This window comes from Gallus gallus, chromosome 8 (genome assembly GCF_016699485.2).
Source record: "Gallus gallus isolate bGalGal1 chromosome 8, bGalGal1.mat.broiler.GRCg7b, whole genome shotgun sequence".
In the NCBI taxonomy this organism is placed as follows: Eukaryota; Metazoa; Chordata; class Aves; order Galliformes; family Phasianidae; genus Gallus; species Gallus gallus.
In genome coordinates this window covers 7,463,915-7,486,321 of record NC_052539.1, presented here as the reverse complement: position 1 = coordinate 7,486,321, position 22,407 = coordinate 7,463,915, and the positions used below count along the sequence as shown (strand labels likewise).

The following is a 22,407-nucleotide window of genomic DNA, read 5'->3' as shown; positions in this document are numbered from 1 at the left end:
TTCAAGAACAGCCCTTTATAACACGTTGCCATGACTTCTTCTCTCCCCCCTTCCCAAGCTGCATGGCTGCGGACATCTTCAGCTCTGGCATTCTATCAGGCAACAAGCCAAATAATCTGCGGTTCAGATAAACCACAACCACAGCTCAGGGTAGCCACCGCCAGACCGCTCCCAAAGGGGAAGCATTAAGGAAGGAAGAAGCTGCTAAAATTCAGGAGTGCATTGAAGCCAGCTGGGGAAGGGCGCAGCCCCATCAGGAGGGCTGCCAGCACCACGCACACCAGATACACCGCATCTGCTCTGCGTCCATTGCTCAGCGTCTGGACGGCACTGAGCACAAGCTGTACCGAGATTTTTGTTTTTCCTCCTGTTTATCCTTTCAGTGCAGCTGCAGAGGAGCCTCTCCTTCCCCTCGCCGAAGCCCCACCGGGCCACGCGTTGCGAACAGCACATTGACTGTGTCCAGCTCCTCCACCCCCAGGCAGCCATCAGCCAAGCAGCCACAAGCCCTGGGCTGAAGGCTCCTGCAGCCATCCAGGCAACACAGGGATGGTTCCCAGCCCAACCGTTGAATGCCATCAGCCCCAGATGCATCACCTGTGCCTCAAAGTGCTTATCTGGGTTTCAACCAAGATGGATCCAAGCATGTACCCTATCCTTCTCCTTCCCATACGCAGCACCTGCTGCTTCTCTCTGCCTCTTGCTCCAGCTTGCAGACCCTCAATGCTACCCAGATCTGCAGCAGGACAGCTGGAGAAACTTCTGTCCTTACCCTTGATAACAAATGGGCAAGGGTTCTGATGGACAGTGGTTTGTATAGAGTGGCCAAACTGACACACCTGCCCCCATCTCTCCCCAAGAAAGGGTAATTTTTGTATTCATTTAACCACTTAAATTTATTAGGCCTTTATCCAGCAGGAAATTAAAGCCTCTTGCTGGCTTAATAGAATCGTTCAGTGTTTTGAAACATTCTGCTCCTCTAAGTAAGCACTGAGGTTATCCCAACTTTTGTCTTGGGTAGGTCAGGGGTTGAGATGGTACGGACAAACACACTCAAAATCACAGAATCACATAATCACAGGGGTCGGAAGGGACCTCTGGGGATCACCAAGTCCAATCCCCTGCTAAAGGAGGTTCTCTGCTGTAGTCAGCACAAAGACAACAGAGCAAAAACGATGGACAGCAGCAGTTGCACCAAATGAGATTATTTTGCACCAGAACAGAAGACAGGTGCTGCTGCTGACAGCCAGCAGGCTCCAGCCTGCTTCTCACCAAGCAGCTAAGAATTAATTCCCACCAATTTTATTTGAATAGCCCGAATATCTCTATTCAGAGCACACATCTGAGTGTTATCCCTGATGGATGCTGCTGAGCAGCCCAACATTGGTGTAGTCTTTTGAAACACCTCTGAAACCACTTTACCAACTTCATTACCACTGGCTTCAGTAGCTGTGTCATCTGCAAATATTACCTCTTCCCATTCTGAAAGCGATTAAAAACCACAGATGCCAACAGTGGTTCTTAAGAAACCCCACTGCTAAGCTCTGATGGAAACTGACTGCACTCTTTTAATGCCAAGAGTGCACCTTCAACAACCTTTCACTCTTCTGTTTTCTTTTCCTGAAAAGGAGTGAGTTGTGGTCAGGAGCAATGACTGTGTCACTGGTCCTGACTCTATGCCCAGTTCTGTGTCCACAGAGCCTCTTCCTCTGCCAGAAAACCTGCCTGTCTCCAGCACATCCCCCAGCTGCAGGGCAGGGCACTTCACTGACTCCAGTGAAAGCCTACCTGGTAAACACACTAGGAGAAATATAAAAACATTGGGATTTGGCAGAATTTATTAACTGAAAGCCAATAACAAAAAGCACAAAATGGTGTTTGTGTCACCAGCTCTACCTCCTTGGAACACCCAAGGAGATGGTCACAGAAGCAACGTGAGCACCACACGCAGTGCTCAGCAGGGCCTTTCCCAGCATTTCCAAGCAGACACCAGATCAAGCAATAACATCGACCCTTCCTGAGTTCATCAACACCAGCTGAAGACTAAATATCAGCATAGGTGATGCTGCCCTTGCAAGGGAGCCTAGATCATGGTGAGCCCATCGCAAAGATCCAAGAACACAGGTGAAACCATAACCAGCATCCATCCCCACCCAACACAACAGCCTGCTGGTGCCTTGAGTCTATACTGGCAAAAAAAGGAAAGAAAAAAACAGGTTGGGAGAATTTTGCTCCCAACTCCACCCAAAAGGAGGCAGATAGGTTTTACATCCCCCAGATACTGCTGTGACTGCCAGGGTCAGCCTGCCCTTGGAACCACAAAGACCCCAGCAGCTCAGATGAGAGATTTACAAAGACAAAAGGAGACCCATGGCTGAGGTCCTCCTCCCACTTCTCCTCTGCCCAGAGGCAGGAGCAAGCTTTGTAAACTGCTGGTCTCAAATATTCAAACCAAGGCAGATCAGGCATTTGTTTATATATATTTACACGCTCTGTTTACAGAAGTTGCTGGAAATAATGAAAGAAATCATTTCATCTGACAGTGGGGAGTGGGGGCAGGGGAAAAAACACTGTAAATTTAGAAATAAGAACCATCTGTTCCTCCTGACAGCCCCTGCAGACCCTTCCAGCTCAGATGAATTCTTTGGACCAGGCTTCAGCAATGCAAAGAGGAGAGCTGTCTTCTACCATCACCCTGATCTTCACACACACAAAACAGCTCACATGGACAAGAACCCATTAATGAAGCACTGAGAACGAACTCAGCTGTCAAATCCTGTCTACAGAGGTAAATGTTAAAAAAAGGCATGAGCATCCAGCTGGTTAGCCACTCTCTGGATGAAGGCTGCATTCACCTCTGCCAAGTGCCAGGATGAGGCAATGGGCAAGAACTGGAGCACAGGAGGATCCCTCTGAATGTTACAAAGCACTAGAGAAACATTTATTACTAGACTCAGTAATGTTATTACTAGACTCAGACACAACCTAAGAAGGTTGTGGATGCCCCATCCCCAGAGGCAATCGAGGCCAGGCTGGATGTGGCTCTGGGCAGCCTGGTCTGGTGGTTGGTGACCCTGCACACAGCAGGGGGGTTGAAGCTGGATGATCATTGTGGTCCTTTTCAACCCAGGCCATTCTATGATGATTCTATGACTCAGAAATATCAACCATGTCTGACCATAGCTATACCCACCCACGCACCCAACAGATAGGGCCTGCTCTGCCACAATTTTAGAACAGAATCATAGAACCACCAAGGTTGGAAAAAACCACCAAGATCATCCAGCCCAACCATCCGCCTACCACCAATAGCTCCCCACTAAACCATGTCCCTTAGTACAACATATAAAGGTTTCTTGAACACCTCCAGGGACGGTGACTCAACCACTCGTGGTGCAGCCCCACCAGTGCCGAGTACAGAGGGATGATCACCTCCTGCTCCTGCTGGCTGCACCATTGCTGATACAAGCCAGGATGCCTTTGGATTTCTTGGCTTGACCAAATGTGTTACAGCCTCATTTCTCATTAAATGATAAAACCTACAGGTTGACCGAGTATTGCTGCAACACATGTTTCTCTCCTTAGAAACCCTAGTTACATGGCAGATGTATTCTTAGTTTTCAATCTCCACATCCTATGAAAAATTAAAACAAATCTAGTAGTCTTCAGACTTTGATCATAACCAAGACCCGTAGCTACTGGGTCATTAGGGAGCAAGACAAAAAAGGACACCAATTTACAGAAAACCCCACAGACACCCGGAACACACATGTAGCCCTTCCAGACTACACTTGAGATATGTTTCTATTGTAATTTCTGCTTTACACAACAGTGGTGAGGAACACACATAGTACACACAAATCTTGATAAGCTGTGTTGGGTTAAGGGCTTTGCAATTGTCTTTAGGGGAAATTAGAGATTTTTTTTTCCCCTACCTACCACCTTTATTTTCAACCAACAGATGAGCACTTACTTCTTACCAAGACTTTGTAACTCCGTCAACTGTAAGTATGAAGTTCTGTAAATCAGGAGATTCTAGATGTAGGGAAGCATCAATTCCACAGACCCTTGATGGAACAGCAGGGGCGAGAAGACGTGCCTGGATCCCACCAAGCACACTCCTTGTGTAACCAGAGCGAGGTGCCCCACATCTCCAGCCACAGAGGATGGGTGAGCCAGTAGAGAGCTTGCTGATTCACCTCTTTTTGCTCTTTTTTTTTTCAGTTACTATGGACAGAGATGTGTCCCCGTTTGGGCTGCTGTCTTTGTAGCTGTCCAAACAGCATCACTGCTTCTGCAGGAAAGTTACTGAAAAATAAGAAAGCCTTTTCTTATAGAAGGAAACTGAGAGCCAGAGGAACAAAGGGATTGCGTGCAATAGAGCTGTATTTCTAAAACATTTTCACAAAGTTCTGAAGGATTCAAATGTTTTATAAACATTTTCCCCTACCTGCCTCAGCTGGAAAGAGACAACCCTGTTCCATACAGATGCCACAGGAACAAAGCAGCACACAGCTGTCAGGCTCACAGATCACTGCTTGGCCTGTGGTGGTCCAGCGGGCACTTCAGTGCCATTTCCCTTCAAGCAGGCTGGGTTGAGAAACAAAACATTTCACACTCAAGAAAATTCACTTGGCATCTTCCCTACCAGCTCCCATTGGATTCATAACCTTAAATAGTCTCCACAATCCAGGCCCATGCTTCAAAAAAATTAGAAAACTGAGGAAATCAGGCTAGTGTCCAGACCAACTCCTCCTAAAGCATGAGAGCCAGAAGTGCTCCTGGTGAAACTTCTTCAAATTAAAAAAAAAAATGTGTATTTTGGCAAAACTCTATTTAGCCAAGAGTACTCTGGCTTGCTGTCGTGCTGGTTACAAAGGAAGCATCCAGCTGAGTGCCCCCAAATCCCTCTGCTTCCTGAAAGAAAACATTTTTGGAGCAAACAGTTCTGCAAATAAAACTGTGTGCACCATCTTCAGTGGAAAAAAAAAAGTTTTCATTTAAAGAATGCACAACTGTAGCATGAAGGCCAGGTGGGATGGGGCCCTGGGTAGCCCCAGCTGGTGGGAGCAGCCAGCCCATGGCTGGGGGGAACTGGATGGCCTATAAGGTCCCTTCCAACCTAAGGGGTTCTATGCCATGGGGATTCTGCATGAGCACTTAGCAGAGATTTGGGCACCTCCTTCCAAGGGCAAAGCGACCTGCCATTGCCACCAGCTTTATAATTCAGCAGTTTTGGAACATTTGAATTATATTCAAGATAAGGAGCCTCCAGCAGACAAGCATGCTGACCATCAGCTTCTGTGATCCCGAGCTCTGCAAAGCAGCATTCCCAGGTGCTGTGCTGCACTCAGGATAGAAGTACTTGGGGGGAAGAAGGAATGGAAAACGAAACTAAATACCATTTTAATTTCTGTAATGGAGTGTTGGCTCCGAAAGGAAAGAAAAATGAGTGGAGTTTGCCAATTTGACAGTGGTGTATTTTCATGCATTCAAAGACAGAGGAGATTTCCCTCTGATACTTACAAATGGATGCATTTTATGAAAGAGGAGACATCAAAACCTGCATGGTGAGGGGCATGCCAGAACCCTGGAGATCAACGCAAAGTGCTTTATTCATAAGGAGTGGGAGGAACATCTGAAAGGCATGCTGTGTAAACAGGAAAGCCTCAGTGCCCCCAACAACGGGATCAGCCGGGTCAGCTCCCTGGGTTCTGCCACCTGTTTGTCCATAGAGTTGGTGGAGAGCAGAGAAGTTTAACCTACATGTGCTCAAGAAATGCTCTTCAGACAGCATGTTGGCTTCCACCCCCAGGCTGAGAGCACGCAGCATCGACAAATCAAGATGCTGCAACATTAAGGAACGTTAACTGTTCCTTACCAAAACCGCATGATGGGGAATGCACAGTAAGAAAGAGCGAAACAACCACTACCTGATCATCAAGAAAATAAACTCCCTTATCCCCACAGTTACACCTTCACCAGACTGGATTTTCTTCAACCATTTTACACAAGCAAAATAAAATAAAAAAAAAATATACAGCTTTTACATTCCCCTTCTGTTTGCCCTATGTCCCAATTCCTGGCAGAGCTGCAGTCCCACACAAGTCACAGATGACTTTCACAGCTGCACGAGACAGCTGGATGCAGAGTAACACTGGGCAAGCGCTGTGCAGGCCTGAGGTAAGCCCACGTATCCGCTGAAGCGGGCGGATTAAGCTCATATTTGGGGGGCACAGAAGATGGTTCCCCTCCCAGCACAGAAGAGCAGCTCCAGGTAGCAGGGCAGGAAGGCACAGGAGAGCAACGCAGCCCAAATCCCAGTGCTCCCTAAGATGCAATGCACGCCTGGCTGCCAGCAGGCCTTCCAGCACCAGCACAATGGCCCTGCTATTTTTAACATTTTTCCATCTGTGAGAAGGACATAAACCTAAAGGAAGTGTAATTGAAAGAGTGGAAGAACTTACTCAGCACCAGCCACATTAACAAGAATGCAAGCGACAGCCTCCTGCAGCCCAAATGCATTGTGAGGATCCCTGACCCAGCACTGTGCGGCAGCCACGGGGATGGGAGAGAAGCTGGAAAGCAGTGCTTGAGCACCTGGGATCACAGCAGCACATGATAGAGCTGAACCAAAGGCACAGCTGCATACCTGCACAGAAATGCATCACTTCAGGGCTTCTCTTGCTCACCTTTATCTCTGCGTGGGTAGGACACAATTAAAGGGAGAGCTCTGCAAGAGATGCCCCCAGGTACGCTAAGCTCATTTTCCATTCCTCCAGGCAGCTGCAGATTAAGCAAGTAGGTGAAAGTTGCATCAAGAAAATCCTCTCCTTAAGGCTAACAGCTCATTCGCTGGCCTGAAGAGCTCTTTTTTTCCCTCCCCCCCAAAAAACAGAAGAAAGCATAACCATTCTCACAGCTGTATTCTACAAAGGTGTATCCCTGGACACAGGCTGTCTGCAGCTTCACACAGTGGCAGAGCAGCAGGGGAAGCTCCCTCCTGGAGACACAAGGCTGGCACACACAGCTCCTTGGGAAGCTTTTCAGTGAGAGGAATGCTGATGCAACACCAGCCCAGCCAACCTGACACGTTAGCAGCAATTGTTCTGCAGGAGCCGCTCGAGTGATGAACCCAGCACAGTGCTGAGACACCACAGACACATACAGCCTTCATCCAGCCTATGTTCAGCTCTCAGATGTGCAACGACCACCAGCAGCACGCTGCTCTCCCACCAGCCCTCTCATCCATCGCCATAGGAGCCCTGAGCCCACAACAAGAAAAGCCATTAAGTTATTAACACCAAAATGAGTAAGCATGTACCTTCTGTTGCAGCACCATCCAGTACTTCAGCATCAGTTACGAAAATAAGGTTTTAGTTGCACTTTTTTCCTTAAATTATGATGAACAGCTTTAAAAAAAAACAAAACACCCTACATATCAACCCAGTGTCCTTGAATCTGCTTCCCCAGCAGTCAGACAGCTGCAGAAATATCAGTTTGCCCGCTTATTTTAATGGGCCATTAATTCAAGAGATCTGCTTATGCAAAGTCAGCTAAAACAAGCTAGGGCAGCTGAATCCCAGCACACAATTGGGACGTTTTGCATAAAGTCAAACACTGCAAGAATTCTGTGCTTGAGCACAAGCATGCTCATAAATTGCCTTATTCACAAAGCCCCTTCCCAGGAAGGCTCCCTAATCTCTCCATCTCTTTCCCAAGTTGTCAGATGAAGCGTCCCTGTGCATGGCACACAGGAAGTCTCAGCAAGCTCATTTCCTTCCCTTGACCAAAGCCTGAGCATCAGGAGCTCGGGGCAGATCCGCGCCAACCAAAGCATTCCCTTCTGATGAGCCTTACCACGAGGCTCCTCGTTCAAAGGGTGTTTTCCAAACTGGCTGAAAGCAGAGCCGTGGGCTGCACATTCCCAGCGCTTCCTCCCCCAGCATCCACCCACAGTCCCACTATCAGCAAACCCAGCTGTGGTTATCTCTGGGCTTAACTGAGTGAGCCGACAGCATCAGGGCTGCGGTGGAGCAGCAAAGCTGGGGCGGTGTGGAGGCGTGGGAAGCCACATCTTCAATGCCTCCCTCCAAAATTAAGGACGTGGCCCAAAAACGCTGCACCACTCGTGCACAGCACGCTTCTGCCCCATGCTCTGTTGTCACAGTAACCAGCATAAAAGCTGCAGCATAAAAGCTGTGGGGCCAGTGGAAGAGAAGAGGGGAAGAAGCAGGTACACAAACAGCACAGACCGGGCAGCGACCTGAGCTGGCATTAGCTGAGCCCAGAACTGGAAGCCCAGCACATCCCTATTGCCCATGTTTAGTTTTGGAGAAGCTTAGTGTTTGCTTTATTTTGTTCTTGTCCTTCAGAGAAAAGCAGCATATGGCCTTTAGGCATGGGAAATGGAAGACATCATTCCTGGAATGATGCACCACCTGTTTATTAATTCCTTGATAACTGCTGATTCAGAATGACAAGTAATCTCTTCCAATGGCTTAAGAATCCTCCTCTTCAAGCCTTTAAACACCTCTCCCAGGGATGTAAAAAAAAAAAAAAGCATGCTGAGCTCCAATTTATGCTTCTTTCAACTCAAATGGCTGTTTAGATATGGAAGCAATGGCCTCTGCCACTAGAGTTATTCAAAGAATCACCAAGATCAGAAAAGACCTCCAAGGTCACTCAGTCCCACTGTCCGCCTACCATCAGTATTTCTCCACTAAACCACCACCTCAGTACAACATCTAAACGTTTCTTAAACACCTCCAGGGATGGTGAATGAGAAACTAATTAAGTGTTACGACAGAACTTGATGCTTCACACTACAGCACCACCACTCGCCCTGGAGGATCATCTTCTTCACCTTGCCTAACATGTCAGAAGGCAGTGTCCCATAGCTACCCTCAGGGGCAGGACACTTGCAAAAGCCACCAAGAATGTATTCTTTTGTTTCCTTCTTCAATAGGAAGAACTGATTAATGGTTACTACCTGCACAGAGGGGTAACCATTATTCTGGAGGTGGCACAATGCCTTGCAGCACAACTCGGAGCAATTGCCACTTCTGACCCAAGAGGTAACTGAGCATCGCTTGGTGAGCAACCACTGTATTGAAAAAAAAACCCTCAAGGGGTGTTGACAACCGAAATCAGGTAAAGTTTCTTCTTGGAAAGAGTGATGAGGCATTGGAACAGGCTGCCCATGGAGGTGGTGGAGTCACCATCCCTGGAGGTGTTCAAAAACCACACAGATGTGGCACTGAGGGATGCGGTCAGTGGGCACGGTGGGGTGGGGGTTGGACTTGGGGGCCTTCAAAGTCTTCTCCAACCTTAACAGTTCCACAGAATCCTCTTAGCAATCAATTGTCTTTTCTGCTGAGTTACCTGTGACAAAATCTGCCTTCCAGAAGCCAAGAGAAAAGCAACAGCTGACAGATGGCAGCCACCTGTTTCAAGAGAGGCTTGACTCGCAGCACTGCAGGCAGCCAGCACGGTCACCTGAACGAGGTGAGGGCTTCCGAGGGTACACACCACTACAGAAGTACAAACTGCTGGACTGTGACCAACAGATCTCTTGAGCAAGTCTGGACACACAGCACTCCTCAGGAGAGGGTGATAAAGTTTGCCCGTGTTACGCTAGCCATGCCCGCAGTGCAGAGATGTGAGGTGTGCCCTCTGCTCCCTCCCATGCTCATTTCCACTCCGTGGGTCCAATGGCAACACCAACTTGCTTTCTTGAGGTCTCTTCAAGTCAACCACTCTTGAGTTCCCCACAGATGGCTTTCTGGGGGCTTTTGGCGGTGGAAACGAGGAAGCAGTGGGGATGTGGAGCACACAGGATGCTGGGCACAACAGCTGGAGCAGGCAGGGTGCAGCAAGGGAGGACAAAAGCCAGCGGGGCTGCCAGCAGTGCTGCGAATTTCAAAGACTCGTGCTATTTAGTCAGGCACAGTTTAAACTTTCTGGTACACAGTGCTAATGACACAGATTAACAACTCTAAACTCCATTCATTTTGCTGAACAACCTCTCTTCCCACAAGCCCTTTCTATACCCTGTGTAAGCACTCAATACCACTCCTACCCATGGGATCACCCTTTCAAAACACATTTAATTCCCTCCCACTGTTTTCAAGTTAATGTAGACTTTTTAGGGGTAGGGGAGAAAGAGAAAAGCTGGATTTGCGTGACAGAAAAGCCAGAGGACAGGGTCCCTCCCATCTGCCAGAGCAGCATGTTAATTTTCCACCAAGCATTTAACAAAAGGACATGCCACAGCCCCTGAAGTTGCAAAACAGACCATCTGGATGACATGAAAAAGGCAATCAATTCACAGACAAATTAACGAGGAGGCATATTTGGTATGAGGTTTTGCAATAGGAAGAACCGAGCTTCCCATAAAGATTTCTGGCACCTTCCATGTGCTAGTGACACTGTGTGCAGGGAGCAACATCAGCAGCACAAACCACACCACTGCTGCAGCAGCACATCCAAATCCTTGGCAGTAATAAACATCCATTTGGTTAGTAAGTAGGGAAAGACCAGAGCCAAGTACTTCAAGAGCACCCAAAACCCAAACCATCCCTCCCCCAACTCGTTTAAGCACTTCACGAGGACTCTAACTCCACACTCACAAACAGCCAGGGCTGCGGCTGCATCACAGCTGCTCCAGTTCTCAGACACCACTGTAAGGTGCAATGAATCAGGAGCAAAATATCACTTGTTATCAAAAAGCATCATCGTTGTCATCATAGTTTGGTTTGCACAAAGCACGGAAACTCAACCAACCCGATATGGGGAAACCTGATCTTCCTTCCCAACTTTCAGAGTCACAGAATGGCTTAGGTTGACAGGGACCCCAAAGCCCCTCCAAGTTCAGGATTTCTACTATCTTCCACACTGGCATGGACATAAGTTTAGATGCTGTACTGAGGGACATAGTTTAGTGGGAAATATTGGTGATAGGCAGACAGCTAGACTGGATGACCTTGGAGGTCTTCTCCAACCCTGGTGATTCTATGATGCTACACCCTTACACAGCTCCTGCATCCTGTTGGGGATGGATGTACAGAAACTACATGTGAAGCTGCCCAGCAGCCAACAGTGCCACAAGCACCACTCCTCCCTGCTGCCATGGCCCTATGAGCAACGCAGTCACACCCTGGAGGCTATGGGCCAGATGCTGGCAGCTCCCAGGGGAGTGAACATGTCTGTGGTGACTCATGGTGACACAGCAAGGCCTTCACATGAGATGCCAGGGAGCACAGGGTCAGTAAGAGTTTCTTTAAATGCATCATCTGTTGAGACAGCTTCCAGCAGCCCTGTCCTCATCCAGTAGCCCCAGCTCCCTGACATGAAGAAACGTACGCAGGAATGGAGAAATGCATCGCTTATCACTGCCTTTTTACCACAGTAACTGACAATTAAGAGCACTGCGGTCCCAGATGTGTCATTCTGCAAGCCATGCCATTGTTTCCTTGAGGTACTTCAAACAGCAGCCCTTCCCCAGACCACAGGCCTCCATCCCAACAGAAGCCAAGGGCTCTGGCACCGCAACAAGAGGCTCCATGTGTTCAGACCGACAAACTCCCAGCAGCCATTCAGGATGAGAAAGAGGCGGTGTGTACGTACAGATGTACGCAGAGTCACTCTGCTTAGAAAGCAGAAGAGCAGTGACTCGTGTAATGCCGGTAATTTAATCAGTTAACTCATGCCTGCAGAGCGCCCGTGGATCTCCGCCCCGGCATCCCTTCGCCGAAATCTTGGGAGGGAAACAAGGAGAAGGCTGCCCTTCACCAAGTGGGAGCTCGGGGAGGGACCCCCAAACGCACGGCCCACACACATCAGAGTGGGGACACAGGGACGAGAGGGCCCAGGCAGGATGCAGGGGGGTGAGAAAGGAGAGGCAAGCAGTGCGGGGTGCACACCCACACATAGGCCGCGTCCAAAGATGGAGGCGGTGCGGCCCCACCAAGAGCTGCCCCTCACCCGGCCCAGGAGCTGCCGGGAAGAACGTCCCACGGCCAAATCCCACAGGATGGACACGTCAAGGGCTGCAGATGGAAGGGCTATAAATAACCAGCAGAACCAGAAAAGGACCCCAGAAGTCCTCAGAAAAGAAAAAGCGTCACTAAAGTCAAGCGAGCCTGCTTAACACTGTGAGACCAAGAAAGGCTGTTCCTGAGGGGAGCGATTCTCCGTTCCATCAGTCTCCATGAGGTCACCACCACCGAGCTCTCTTACCCCCACACAAGCTCAGCACAAACAAGTATGAAGAAAAGGGCCCATTTATTCCCTCTTGAAGAGGCCAAATGCAACCATTAGCTTAAAGCCCCTGACAAGCGACATCACCTCTTAATTCAAAGAGGATTATAAAGATTTTTCCTTCCAAAACTGCATCGCCAAAACGAAACACGTGAGAAAAGGAAAAATCTGTTTTAACAAGAAAACATGTCGGGATGTGGGCACTTTGCCCCCCCCCCCCAGCAGCACCCTGTAGCCACGTGCCAGGTGCTGGGTGCGCGGCAGGAACCGCAGCTCCTCAGGGCCAATGGAGGCTGGGCCAGAAAGCAGACCTTGAGAAAATAAATCACAAGATGAAAGCAATTTGCTGAGAACTGGAGCGCTGCCAGCTTGAGGCTCTGCAGAGCTCGCTCGGCCTTGCAGCACGGGATGGAGCAGGCCCTGCAGACAGCCACACGCGAGCCACCGGGGTGCTGAGAACAACCGCCCCTACTGAGCAGGACCTGGTGCTTTGGTTCAATAGAACATGGCACCCAATGCAAAGCAAATAAGCGACTCTCCAAGCAGTTCTCTCTGCAACGAGGACCAGAACACTGCAGAAAACTGCTCCAGGAATCCACAAATCCTGTGTCTTTGCAAGATCTCAACGTACAATCTCTACAAACGCCTTACCCCACAGAAACAACAGTGCCCAAAACCAAACGTACAAAGACCCTACAGCTATCTGAATTTCTGCTTCCCACATACAAGACCATACTGGCTCACCTACACATACACACACACAAAATCCAGCAATAGTTTTTGGATACTATTTCTGAAAGAGGAAATTTTGAAACTCTCCACGAGTGAACACAGCTGTGTTGTGTCAGGACTGCAGGCGTGATGAGCACTGGAAGCACCTCTTTGATGACTATCGCATCGGAATATCTACAACAAGTAGAAGCATGGAAACCAGGGAAGCTTTGCCACCCAGTTTCCAAACAAAATGGCAAAGATCACCACATTTCAGGGGGCTGGGGCTTCCGTTGTTTGTAGATGATCTCTCAATCAGGCGTGGACCAGTGGAAAAGAGATTAAAGAACAAGGTTGGGCATTCCAATTTAAATACAACTTCTGTTCCTTTTTAAAGCCAATGGGTTTTTCCATCATTTTCCAAGCTTCTGCAGAGGGAAAAAGTCAGAGGAACTTATGCTTGCCCCCAAAGCCCACTCCACAAGACTAACAGCAGCTCCAGCCCGTGTCCCAGCCCTACAGCATGGAAAGCAGCCGGCAAACATAATTCACAACGCATCTGTTTTCATAGCATATAGCAAAGATGAACAGAGTCCTCTCAAAGCCAGGTCACTCAAGAGCTGCTACGGGCCATCCCAAGGTCACTCTTTGCAAATGGATGTCAATGGGTTGTGCTCTTCACAGGGTCTCAAACAGAGCAGGTGGTAACCCCACAGCCCTCAGCACAGGCACCACCACTCACCCCTCACCTCGAGCCTGTAAAGCACCTGGGGGAAAAACCAACACACTCCTGTTTGTGCAGCAGGACAACAGAGATTTCCACTGTTTATGAGGATGTTATGAAACCCATGTTATTTTCTGAAGCAACCTTTCCAAGCCAACGCTCAGTCCTGCAGCAGTGAGGGGTGCATCATTCCCCACGGACAGAGCTGTGCCCCATCACAGAGCTGTACGGCATCAGACAACATTCCCAGGCTTGCATTTACATTCTTTACACCGCAGTTTACAAACCCTGGGAACCAGAGGCCCGTTCCCCCCCAGTGGAGGTGGCTGTCCCTATGCTGCCTGCAGATCCACGTTCACCCCCCCACGAGGCAGCAGCCTGGGCTGCTACTTACAAGGGAAATGCTACTGAGCAAACCACACATTGTTCAGTAAGCAAAGAGCTCCGAGCTGCAAAGTTTCCAAGATTTGGGACTGCAAAAGCAGCGATCTGGCTGTATCAAAGCCAGTGATGAACCCTTCCTGTGACACAGGGCGAGAACAAACAGCAGCTATTTCTGCAATTGAACCACCACCCAACCCCAGCTCTCTCCATCCCCTAAAATAAGTGCTCCGCCATGGATACTGTTCCTGAATGCCTCAGTGGCATCAGCATCCCAAAAAGGTGCAGGGCAGAGGAATGGGAGAAAACTTAGGAATTTAAAGGGTATGTGGGAAGCGATAAAGGGCTTTAAAGCTGCTTTATATAACTGCACTGAGCAACTGCTGGCCACGCAAAGCCTGATCTCTTCGCTCCTCATGTTGAAACCTGCAAAATGTAAATCAAGCCTTTGTAAGACCAACTAAAATAGAGTCCCCTCGGGGCTCCGCAAATACCGCAGCGCAGTGCAGGCACCGGGCGCTGGGCGAGCCGCTCCCAGCCCAGCCCCACCACTGCTCCCAGGGATTTCCCAACCAAGTGCAGGAGCAGCAGGAGGGCTCTCCCAGGTGAATGATGCTGGGCGATAAGCAGCCTTTACCAAAGGAAGGTGGCAGGGTGGCTTAGCCCAGCCCTGTATGGCTGTTTGAGAGTAGCACAGATCCTGCAGGGCACTTCCACCAGCATACAGAGCCCTACAATGCCAACTTAAGTGCTCTACCCACAGATCAATCACCATTTTGCAGAGCTGCTAAGTTTTTATCCGCTCACACAACCCCCCCATGCTCACAGCTGTCTCCCAGGAAGACACGGAGCAGCCCCCTGCCAAGCTCCAACAGTGTACCCAGCAGCCTCACTCATGGCACACAGCAACTCCCTGCATCCTGTTGCATGCGCTGAATGCTTCCATAAGGGCACGTTCTGCAGCCCTCCCTTTACGAAAAGCTGCCTTTCTGCTTTTAAAAAAAAAAAAAACTCTTCTGCTACAAACAACCAGCAAATCAGACCCGAGCTGAGCACAAGAGCTGGCTCCACGCCTGAGTTTCCTTGTAAATGCCTTCAAATGGCAGTCATGCTCTGAGCCGCTCTCTGCACACCGTGTATATAACCAGCACCGCCGCTCTCCTCGCAGCCAAATAAAGGGATGAGTGCTACAGAGGGGTGGAGGAGCCCTGCAGTCCATCTCTCCCAACAACTGGCAGCTCCAGGGCAGGGATGCCCGAAGAGCCACGAGCAGCAGTGCTTGGCCCCACAGCGCTGCCCATGCCTCCGTTAGGATGGCAGCAGCTGTTTCCTTGCCCTGCAATGCACAGACACCAGGCCAGGTCCGGGCAGGGGGTGGGGAAACACGTCTTAACAGCCCAAGGAGAGGCGGGTAGGTGCAGCACAGGCACAGTAAGAGCAACAGAGCTGCGGGAGTGCAAAGCGAGGATCTGCTCTGAAAAAATGACGAGCCTGAGAAAATCCAGCCCCCTGCCCAGAAGCGCTGCACTCCAACAGCATCGTGCTGCGTCGTGTCCTCTTCTGCCACTGTTTGAGGGAGCGTCTCTCCCACACAGCTCTGTTTTGCTGCACCAGGGGTCCACAGACTCCCCACAGCCACGCTGCCGGCACTGCCCCAAAGCCCCTCGTTCTGGGATACGCGGGGTACGGGGTGGGCAGTACTGGGAAAAGGAAAGATCGCTGCGGTGAAGTCTCAGTGAGAAGGAATTCAGGCAAAGGAGCTGGGAATGGGGAAGCGAGGGGCTGCTTCCCAGAAGAGCCGAAGGACGAGGACATCCAGGCTGGATGTGGCTCTGGGCAGCCTTGTCTGGTGGTTGGTGACCCTGCACATAGCAGGGGGGTTGAAACTAGATGGTCATTGCGGTCCTTTCCAACGCAGGCCATTCGATGACTCTATGAGGCCATGTGCTCCCAGCCCAACCCGCACAACGACGGGCATCGCACCGCGTACGGCGCGGCTTCCACCAACGGCCCGGGCACCGCACGTGTCCCCAACCCCGAGCTGGAAGGGACCAAAGCGACCACCGAGCCCCGCCCCCACACAGCAGCCCCAACCCTAAGGCCGAGAGCGGCGCCCCACGGCGCGGCACCCCTCCCTCCCCCCCCAGCCCCGCTCCCCGCGCGGCCCGTACCGAGGTGCAGGGTGAGGTTGACGGCGGCGGGGTGCTGCACGCCGGCCAGCATGCTCTGGCTCTGCCACCAGGTGCTGTCGGCCTGGCTGTTGTAGTCGGTGAGGAAGGAGGCGCCGTGCCGCAGGTGGGGCTGGGAGGCGTCGCACAGGTGGCACGACTGGGTTACGCCGGTGACGCCGGTCTGCACGCAGTACTCCTCGGCCGGCGTGCCGCACGTGTTGGTGGCCACCACCGTGGCGTTGAAAGCGGCGTTGACGAACTCGGGCATGCAGCGCTGCGGCCGCCCGCTCCGCTCCTCCGTGCACTCGTCCATCGCCGCGCCGCCGCCGCGGGGCAGCGCCAGCACGGCCAGCAGCGCCAGCACCCGCAGCAGCGCCCGCCGCCCGCCAACGCCGCCCATGGCTCGGCCCGGGGCCGCTGCGGAGCGCGGCTGTGCGGGGCTGCTGTGCCGCTGGGCCGGGCCGCGCCGCGGCGGGCGGGGCTGGCAGCGCGGGGCAGGCCGGGAGCGGCACCCCCCGCCCGGCCGGGTGGAATGCGCCGCGGGGCGGCCTTAAAGCGGCCGTGGCGGTGGGGCCCACCGAGGGCTGGGGTTGGAGGGCGGGGAGGGGAGGACTGGGGGGGCTCGTGGGAAGCCGGCGGGGCAGAGCGAAAGCGCGCTGTGAGCGCGCGGTTCTGTGGTCTTTGGTGTTTGCTACGCGCACCCGATCCACGCTCCTGCCTGCAGTTTGCTACGCACCTTTACAGTGCTCCAAGTCACATTTCATTCATTAACCTTGCACCCGTCTAAAACGCACAACCCGTGCTTCGCTTTTAGTGCCCTACGTGACCGGAACGGCACACCCGAGCGCATCAAAGCGCTTCAGCGTCCTCCCCACAATCCCCTTTGCTTCGCACGGCGGGCAGGAATTCCCCCGGCATCAACGCAACGCGGCCGGTAAGGCGCTCTGCCCCGCGGACCGCGGTGCGCGCAGCGCTGTGCGTGCGGCGGCCGGAGGTGGAGCGGCGCCGCCCCGCCGTGACCCCGCAGCGCACCGCACCGCCTTCCGCAGAGCCACCGCTGCCCTCCGCCGACGCCATCCAAACGACGGCAATCGGTCGGTCGGTCGGTCGTCCGTGTCGTTCCACTGCAGCACGTGGATGCTTCCAGCTCTCAGCCATCCCGTCTTTCTACCCTTGGCAGTGCCCGTGCGCTACCCGCGCGGTGATTTCCATCCCATTCCCACCAGCCCGGCGCCACTTCATGGCCACGATGGCAGCGCTTTATTTCTGCGGGCGGGCATGGCTGAAACTGGAGAGAAAAGTGGTAGCAGAGCCAAAGGACCTCACCTTTTATCTCTCTGGGGACGGCACTGACTGGTAATGCAACAAGTGGAACTTAGAACTAACGCCAAAAGGGCACAAGCAACACAATTCTATATTGAATTACGGTTTAAAGCCGTCCTGCATAGAGAAGTCCCGTGAATTGTTCTGGTAAATGACTGAGCTTTCAGCCCAACCTTTGTCCAAAAGCAATAGTCGTAAAAGCCAAGAATACATCAGAGAACTGTGAGGTTCATATCTATCACAGGGAAGCAGAGTCACAGTGATCTTATGAATAAAACCCAAATAGGAAGCCAATAGCTGTGAAAGCAGAAGGGGCTTCAAAAAGTGCTTTCTTTAAGCTTGACTTTCCAGTCACTCTTTTGCTGATCATCCCAATTAATCCTCTGCAGCAGCTACAGCATGGCACGTAAATACATCTCTGTGCATGCTTAGGGGAAGTAATCTGCTTCTTACAAGTCCCTGCGGACCCAGGGGAAGCGGAGACCTGAGCCGATTTTGTTATCTCTTCTCTGGAGCAGGCCTGGGGTGTATCCTCTCTTCTTAAGACAGTAACGTGGCAAAGAAATGTGCCAACATGAAACGTGAATGGACTGTGCAGCTTTTCCTCTTCAAACATAGCCCATCCTTTTGCTTAATGTCTGTCTGGTGGCGTATAGGCACTGATCAGTAATCTCTGTTTCCCAGCACGTGGGATGTTTATCTTTTATTTTCACCCCCTCTTTTTATTCTATGCTGTAGCCTTGTGCTGTATTTAAGCAGCCACCTCTCACAGCCTACGTTAGACAGTGACAGTGACACCAGAAGGATCCAATATAGCCCTTACTATGCTCTTTTCCGTCCTCTGAGACCTCCACTTGCCTGTCCGGCACCACAGTGAGCTGCTGCCTCTGTAAAGCCCACTGACAGGATGGCTTTGGGAGAGGAGCATGCGCAGATGGGCGAATTCAGCCTTGAACCACCCAGAGAACTTCTTGGAGATGAGGTGTTCCTCAGCACTCCTTCCCTTGTAGCTCTCCCAGTCTCAATCCCTGCAAGGATGGAAGGGCATCAGAAGCATTGTTCAACATCTCCCTAATAAGTAGCAGCACATTCACCAAGAACAGGCTCAGTGTCTTTGCACTACAGGGTCCACTGATGTCTGCTCTGCCACCACGAAATTCCAGCACCGCATGCTGTAAAGAGCAGAGACTTGCCCAGCTATGCAAATCCTTCACAGGCATGAGCTGGAGCTGTTTACACTAACCGTAAAACATTCCCTCTAGAATTATCTTCCAAGCCTGATAAAGTGCTATCCCAGCAAGCAGCCTGAGTTTTGGGGCTGGTCCTGAGTATCTCACCACAAAGGATGTTCTGTGTGACCACAGTGAAGTTGTTTAACAAATATCCTTCCTGAGCTCCCAGCAAAATTCCCAAGATTTTTTGCAACGCACAGCTGGATAAGTACCTCTGCCAGTGGCTCTAGGCTGACATTTTCTTCCCAGTTGATTCTTAACTGTTGTTTATAGTCACAACCTGTTGGGTTTTTTTTTTCATAGCGCTGTCTGCCAGTGGGTCTTCTCAGGATCACTGTTCTATTAACAGTATAATGTCGTTATTTTGCCATTTGTAGAATCCTTCCTTTGTTCACAGAACATGGACGTTGACAGCAACCCTAATTCAACCCATCTCTTAAGAGCTTGCCTTTATAAGTTTCACGTTCTTTAAGCACAGTTCCAATGCTCTTCCAAACCAAACATTATGGGGCCTCATTGCTGTAAATCCGTGATTCCCAAACATCCAAGGTCAGACCAACCATCCAATGCAGGGCACGGTCCATTGGGGAGGGTGGTCTTTCGGATGACTGATTTTGGATGAGCAGAGCTTGTGTTTCTCCTGCTAAATAAATAGCTTGTCATGACTAGCAAGCTGCCCTTAGATTTGTTGTCACGCCAGAAGAGCCAAATCTGGGTGCCCCACTGGACAATGGTAAGAGCAGCGTGTAATTTTGGGATCTGGAGAGTCACAGATCATCCCAGTTGCTTGTTCTCCCTCTGAAGCTCCTCAGTAATTTGAAGCAGAGCTGTTTCCCCTTTCCATGACACGGGGCACACAGTGAATGCTGAGGAGCTGCGAGGAGTTTGACCCTACAGAGCTGCTTTTGGGGTTCTTACCTCCATCTGTTCTTGCTGTCTGTTAGCACTCCCCATCTCTGCTCTCAGTGCTTCTCAGCTCACTGTGTTCTCCTCTGTGTTGCCAGACAAGGAGCAGCTGGGAGGACAGAAGACACATTCCCTGCACTCAAAAAATGCTGCCATAAAAGACTCAATAGTTTAACAAAGCAACTCAGGGAAAATCCGTGCAGCCCTCATAGCCCAGGAGCAAAACAAAAATACTTGGAATGAGCACAACCTTCTGAACTTACAGCTATTGAGCCCCACAGGGTCTCTGCAAAGCTACACAGCATAAATGAACCACAAATTAAAGAGGTTTAGGTAGATCAAACATCTTTAGGTAGATGCTTGCAGGGCCACTAAAAGCTTTTTTTTGACAAGATGATTCCTCTATCAAACATGGGCAATCTTGACGGGATAACACAGTACCATTACTGAGTTAATATCGCTTTGTATTTCCTGTTTTTCCTTTCTCTCACTCTAGACTGCCAGGATTTACGACTCTCCTGCATCTTGTACAATGACTAAGCCTTCTATTGCTCCTAGATAAACAAAGAGAAGGCAGAGAGAAGTCTGCACAGCTTCTGAAGAGCACCCACAGCTCCTGCTGCAAAGAGCTGGGCGGAAAGCCAGCACTCTGGTTTCCCACCCTTCCTTCCCTTGTCCTTGAGTCAAGAGACGATCCCCCAAAGACCCAGGAGGGTCTGGTGGGAAAGAGGATACAGCGTGTGGAGGTTGGAGGCTGGAGCAGGGCTGTGTTTACTCTCCCAAATCTTCAGCTAAAGAGGGCAAGTCATGTTTCTTGGAGTGCTAAGAGTACTTGCAGTCCTTAGAGGAAACATGCATGACTATTCTCTGGTCTGCGAGATCATTCTCTGGTAGTTGTCTCCCATTGCTATCACAAGACTGGAATTTGGACTGGATGACCTTTGTAGGTCTTTTCCAACCTTGGTGATTCTATGATTCCAAGTCACACTGATGTTTCAGATACAATGAATTAATTCTGATCCATAAAGCAGAGTGTTGGAACCTCATGAGAGAACATCACAAGTTGTAAAATGCATTTTCCTTTCTGGGAACCTCAACATTCTGCTCACGTTTTCATCTCTGCTACTTAGTTCAGCAGGAAATATCAGAAAGACACAGCCAGTTGTTCAGAAAAATGCAGTGATTGCAAAGAGATGGTTCATTCTGCACTCCGTGTCCTCTTGGTAGGTCTTCAAATAGGAAATTTGTACTCCCTTCAACTGTTGTTCATGTCTTTCATTTCGGAGCTCGATAAAATTATTGCATCAGAGCATTTAATTCAATTAAAAGTACTTAAGTAGATCAACTACAATATTTATCTAATAATTCCTTTCAGGTGTGTTAATTACCCTCAGCTATTAGCAAGTCATTTTAAAATCATTGCAAGAAGTTAAAATCAAGATTTATTTTTCACACAGAGGGTGGTGACGCACTGGAACAGGTTGCCCAAGGAGGCTGTGGATGCCCCATCCCTGGAGGCATTCAAGGCCAGGCTGGATGTGGCTCTGGGCAGCCTGGTCTGGTGGTTGGCAACCCTGCACATAGCAGGGGGTTGGAAATCGATGATCATTGTGGTCCTTTTCAACCCAGGCCATTCTATGATTCAATGATTTATCATGTTTAAATATTAAAAAATGAATTATAATTGTTTGTGATGGGGAGAAGGCACAGAGTCCAGGCTACAAGTTCATGTGATGATAATGTCAGTCTCCCTTGCTCCTGTCTTCTGGCAAAGTTTCATCCCAGATTCCTGTTAGTTAAAGACTGTTAAATTTCAATTAGCATTGAAACGACATTTTAGATTGAGTGCTTCTTAAAAGGTATTTTCTCTATTGTTTTATATCACAGAATACTCCTTAAAACAGCACCTCGTTGTCACTCCACAGTGTTTTTTTAACCTGGAATGTACTTTTTTGTTGGTCTGCTTTTTGGCTTTGAGTCATTCTCAAAATACATTTCACACTCCCTTTCAACCACGGCCTTGTGGCAACCAAGGCTTTGCCACCCGAACTGCTGAACTTCAAAGGTTAAGAAAACAAAACACTCCAGAACATAAACATCCTTATGTCGTGATACATACCTAACATACCGTTTTCATCAACGCTTCAGCGCAGCTCTCAGAGCTCAAAAATTGTGTCTGTTTTATACGTGGTTCTTCACTGCTGTATTTTCACATCTTTTAAACCATTACGTGTCACTGCACATGCATATTAATAGGGAAGACCGTCTTACTGGATGTTGCTGATTTATCAGTCGCCACCAGACTTTGATTAACTCTGTATACTTTTTGATTAACTCTATAAACTTCTTTGTCTTTCTTCTTACAATGAAGCTGATTGCACAACGGTTGAATTGGACGGAATGATTTTAACCAGGTTGGAATCATTAATGCCCTCAAGTTGTGCCAGGAGAGATTCAGATTGCACTTTAGGAAAAAATTCTTCTCTGAGAGAGTGGTCAGGTGCTGCAATGGGCTGCCCAGGGAGGTGGTGGAGTCGCCGTCCCAGGAGGTGTTCAAGAAGTGTTTCAGTGTTGTACTGACAGACATGGTTTAGTGGGCAATACTGGAGGTAGACGGATGGTTGGACTGGATGGTCTTGGAGGTCTTTTCCAACCCTGGTGATTCCATGATTCTATGATCCCTCCATGGGACTCCCTG

General features: G+C 50.0%; 1 protein-coding gene and 1 long non-coding RNA gene across 2 annotated transcripts in view; one reads left to right on the top strand and one right to left on the bottom strand.

Moving 5' to 3' along the window:
- The window catches only part of LAMC1 (laminin subunit gamma 1), a 51,483-nt gene extending 34,782 nt beyond the window's left edge, over positions 1–16,701 (bottom strand). Inside the window, exon 1 of the mRNA XM_040705270.2 lies at positions 16,249–16,701. Coding sequence (XP_040561204.1) covers positions 16,249–16,648 — 400 coding nt within the window. The 5' untranslated portion in view covers positions 16,649–16,701. The remainder of the gene's footprint in view (positions 1–16,248) is intronic.
- Positions 16,702–17,068: 367 nt separating this feature from the next.
- Positions 17,069–20,968, top strand: LOC121111370. Its single transcript, XR_005862023.2, has 2 exons — positions 17,069–17,604; positions 20,206–20,968. It is a non-coding gene; the product is annotated as an uncharacterized LOC121111370 (long non-coding RNA).
- Positions 20,969–22,407: the final 1,439 nt, after the last annotated feature.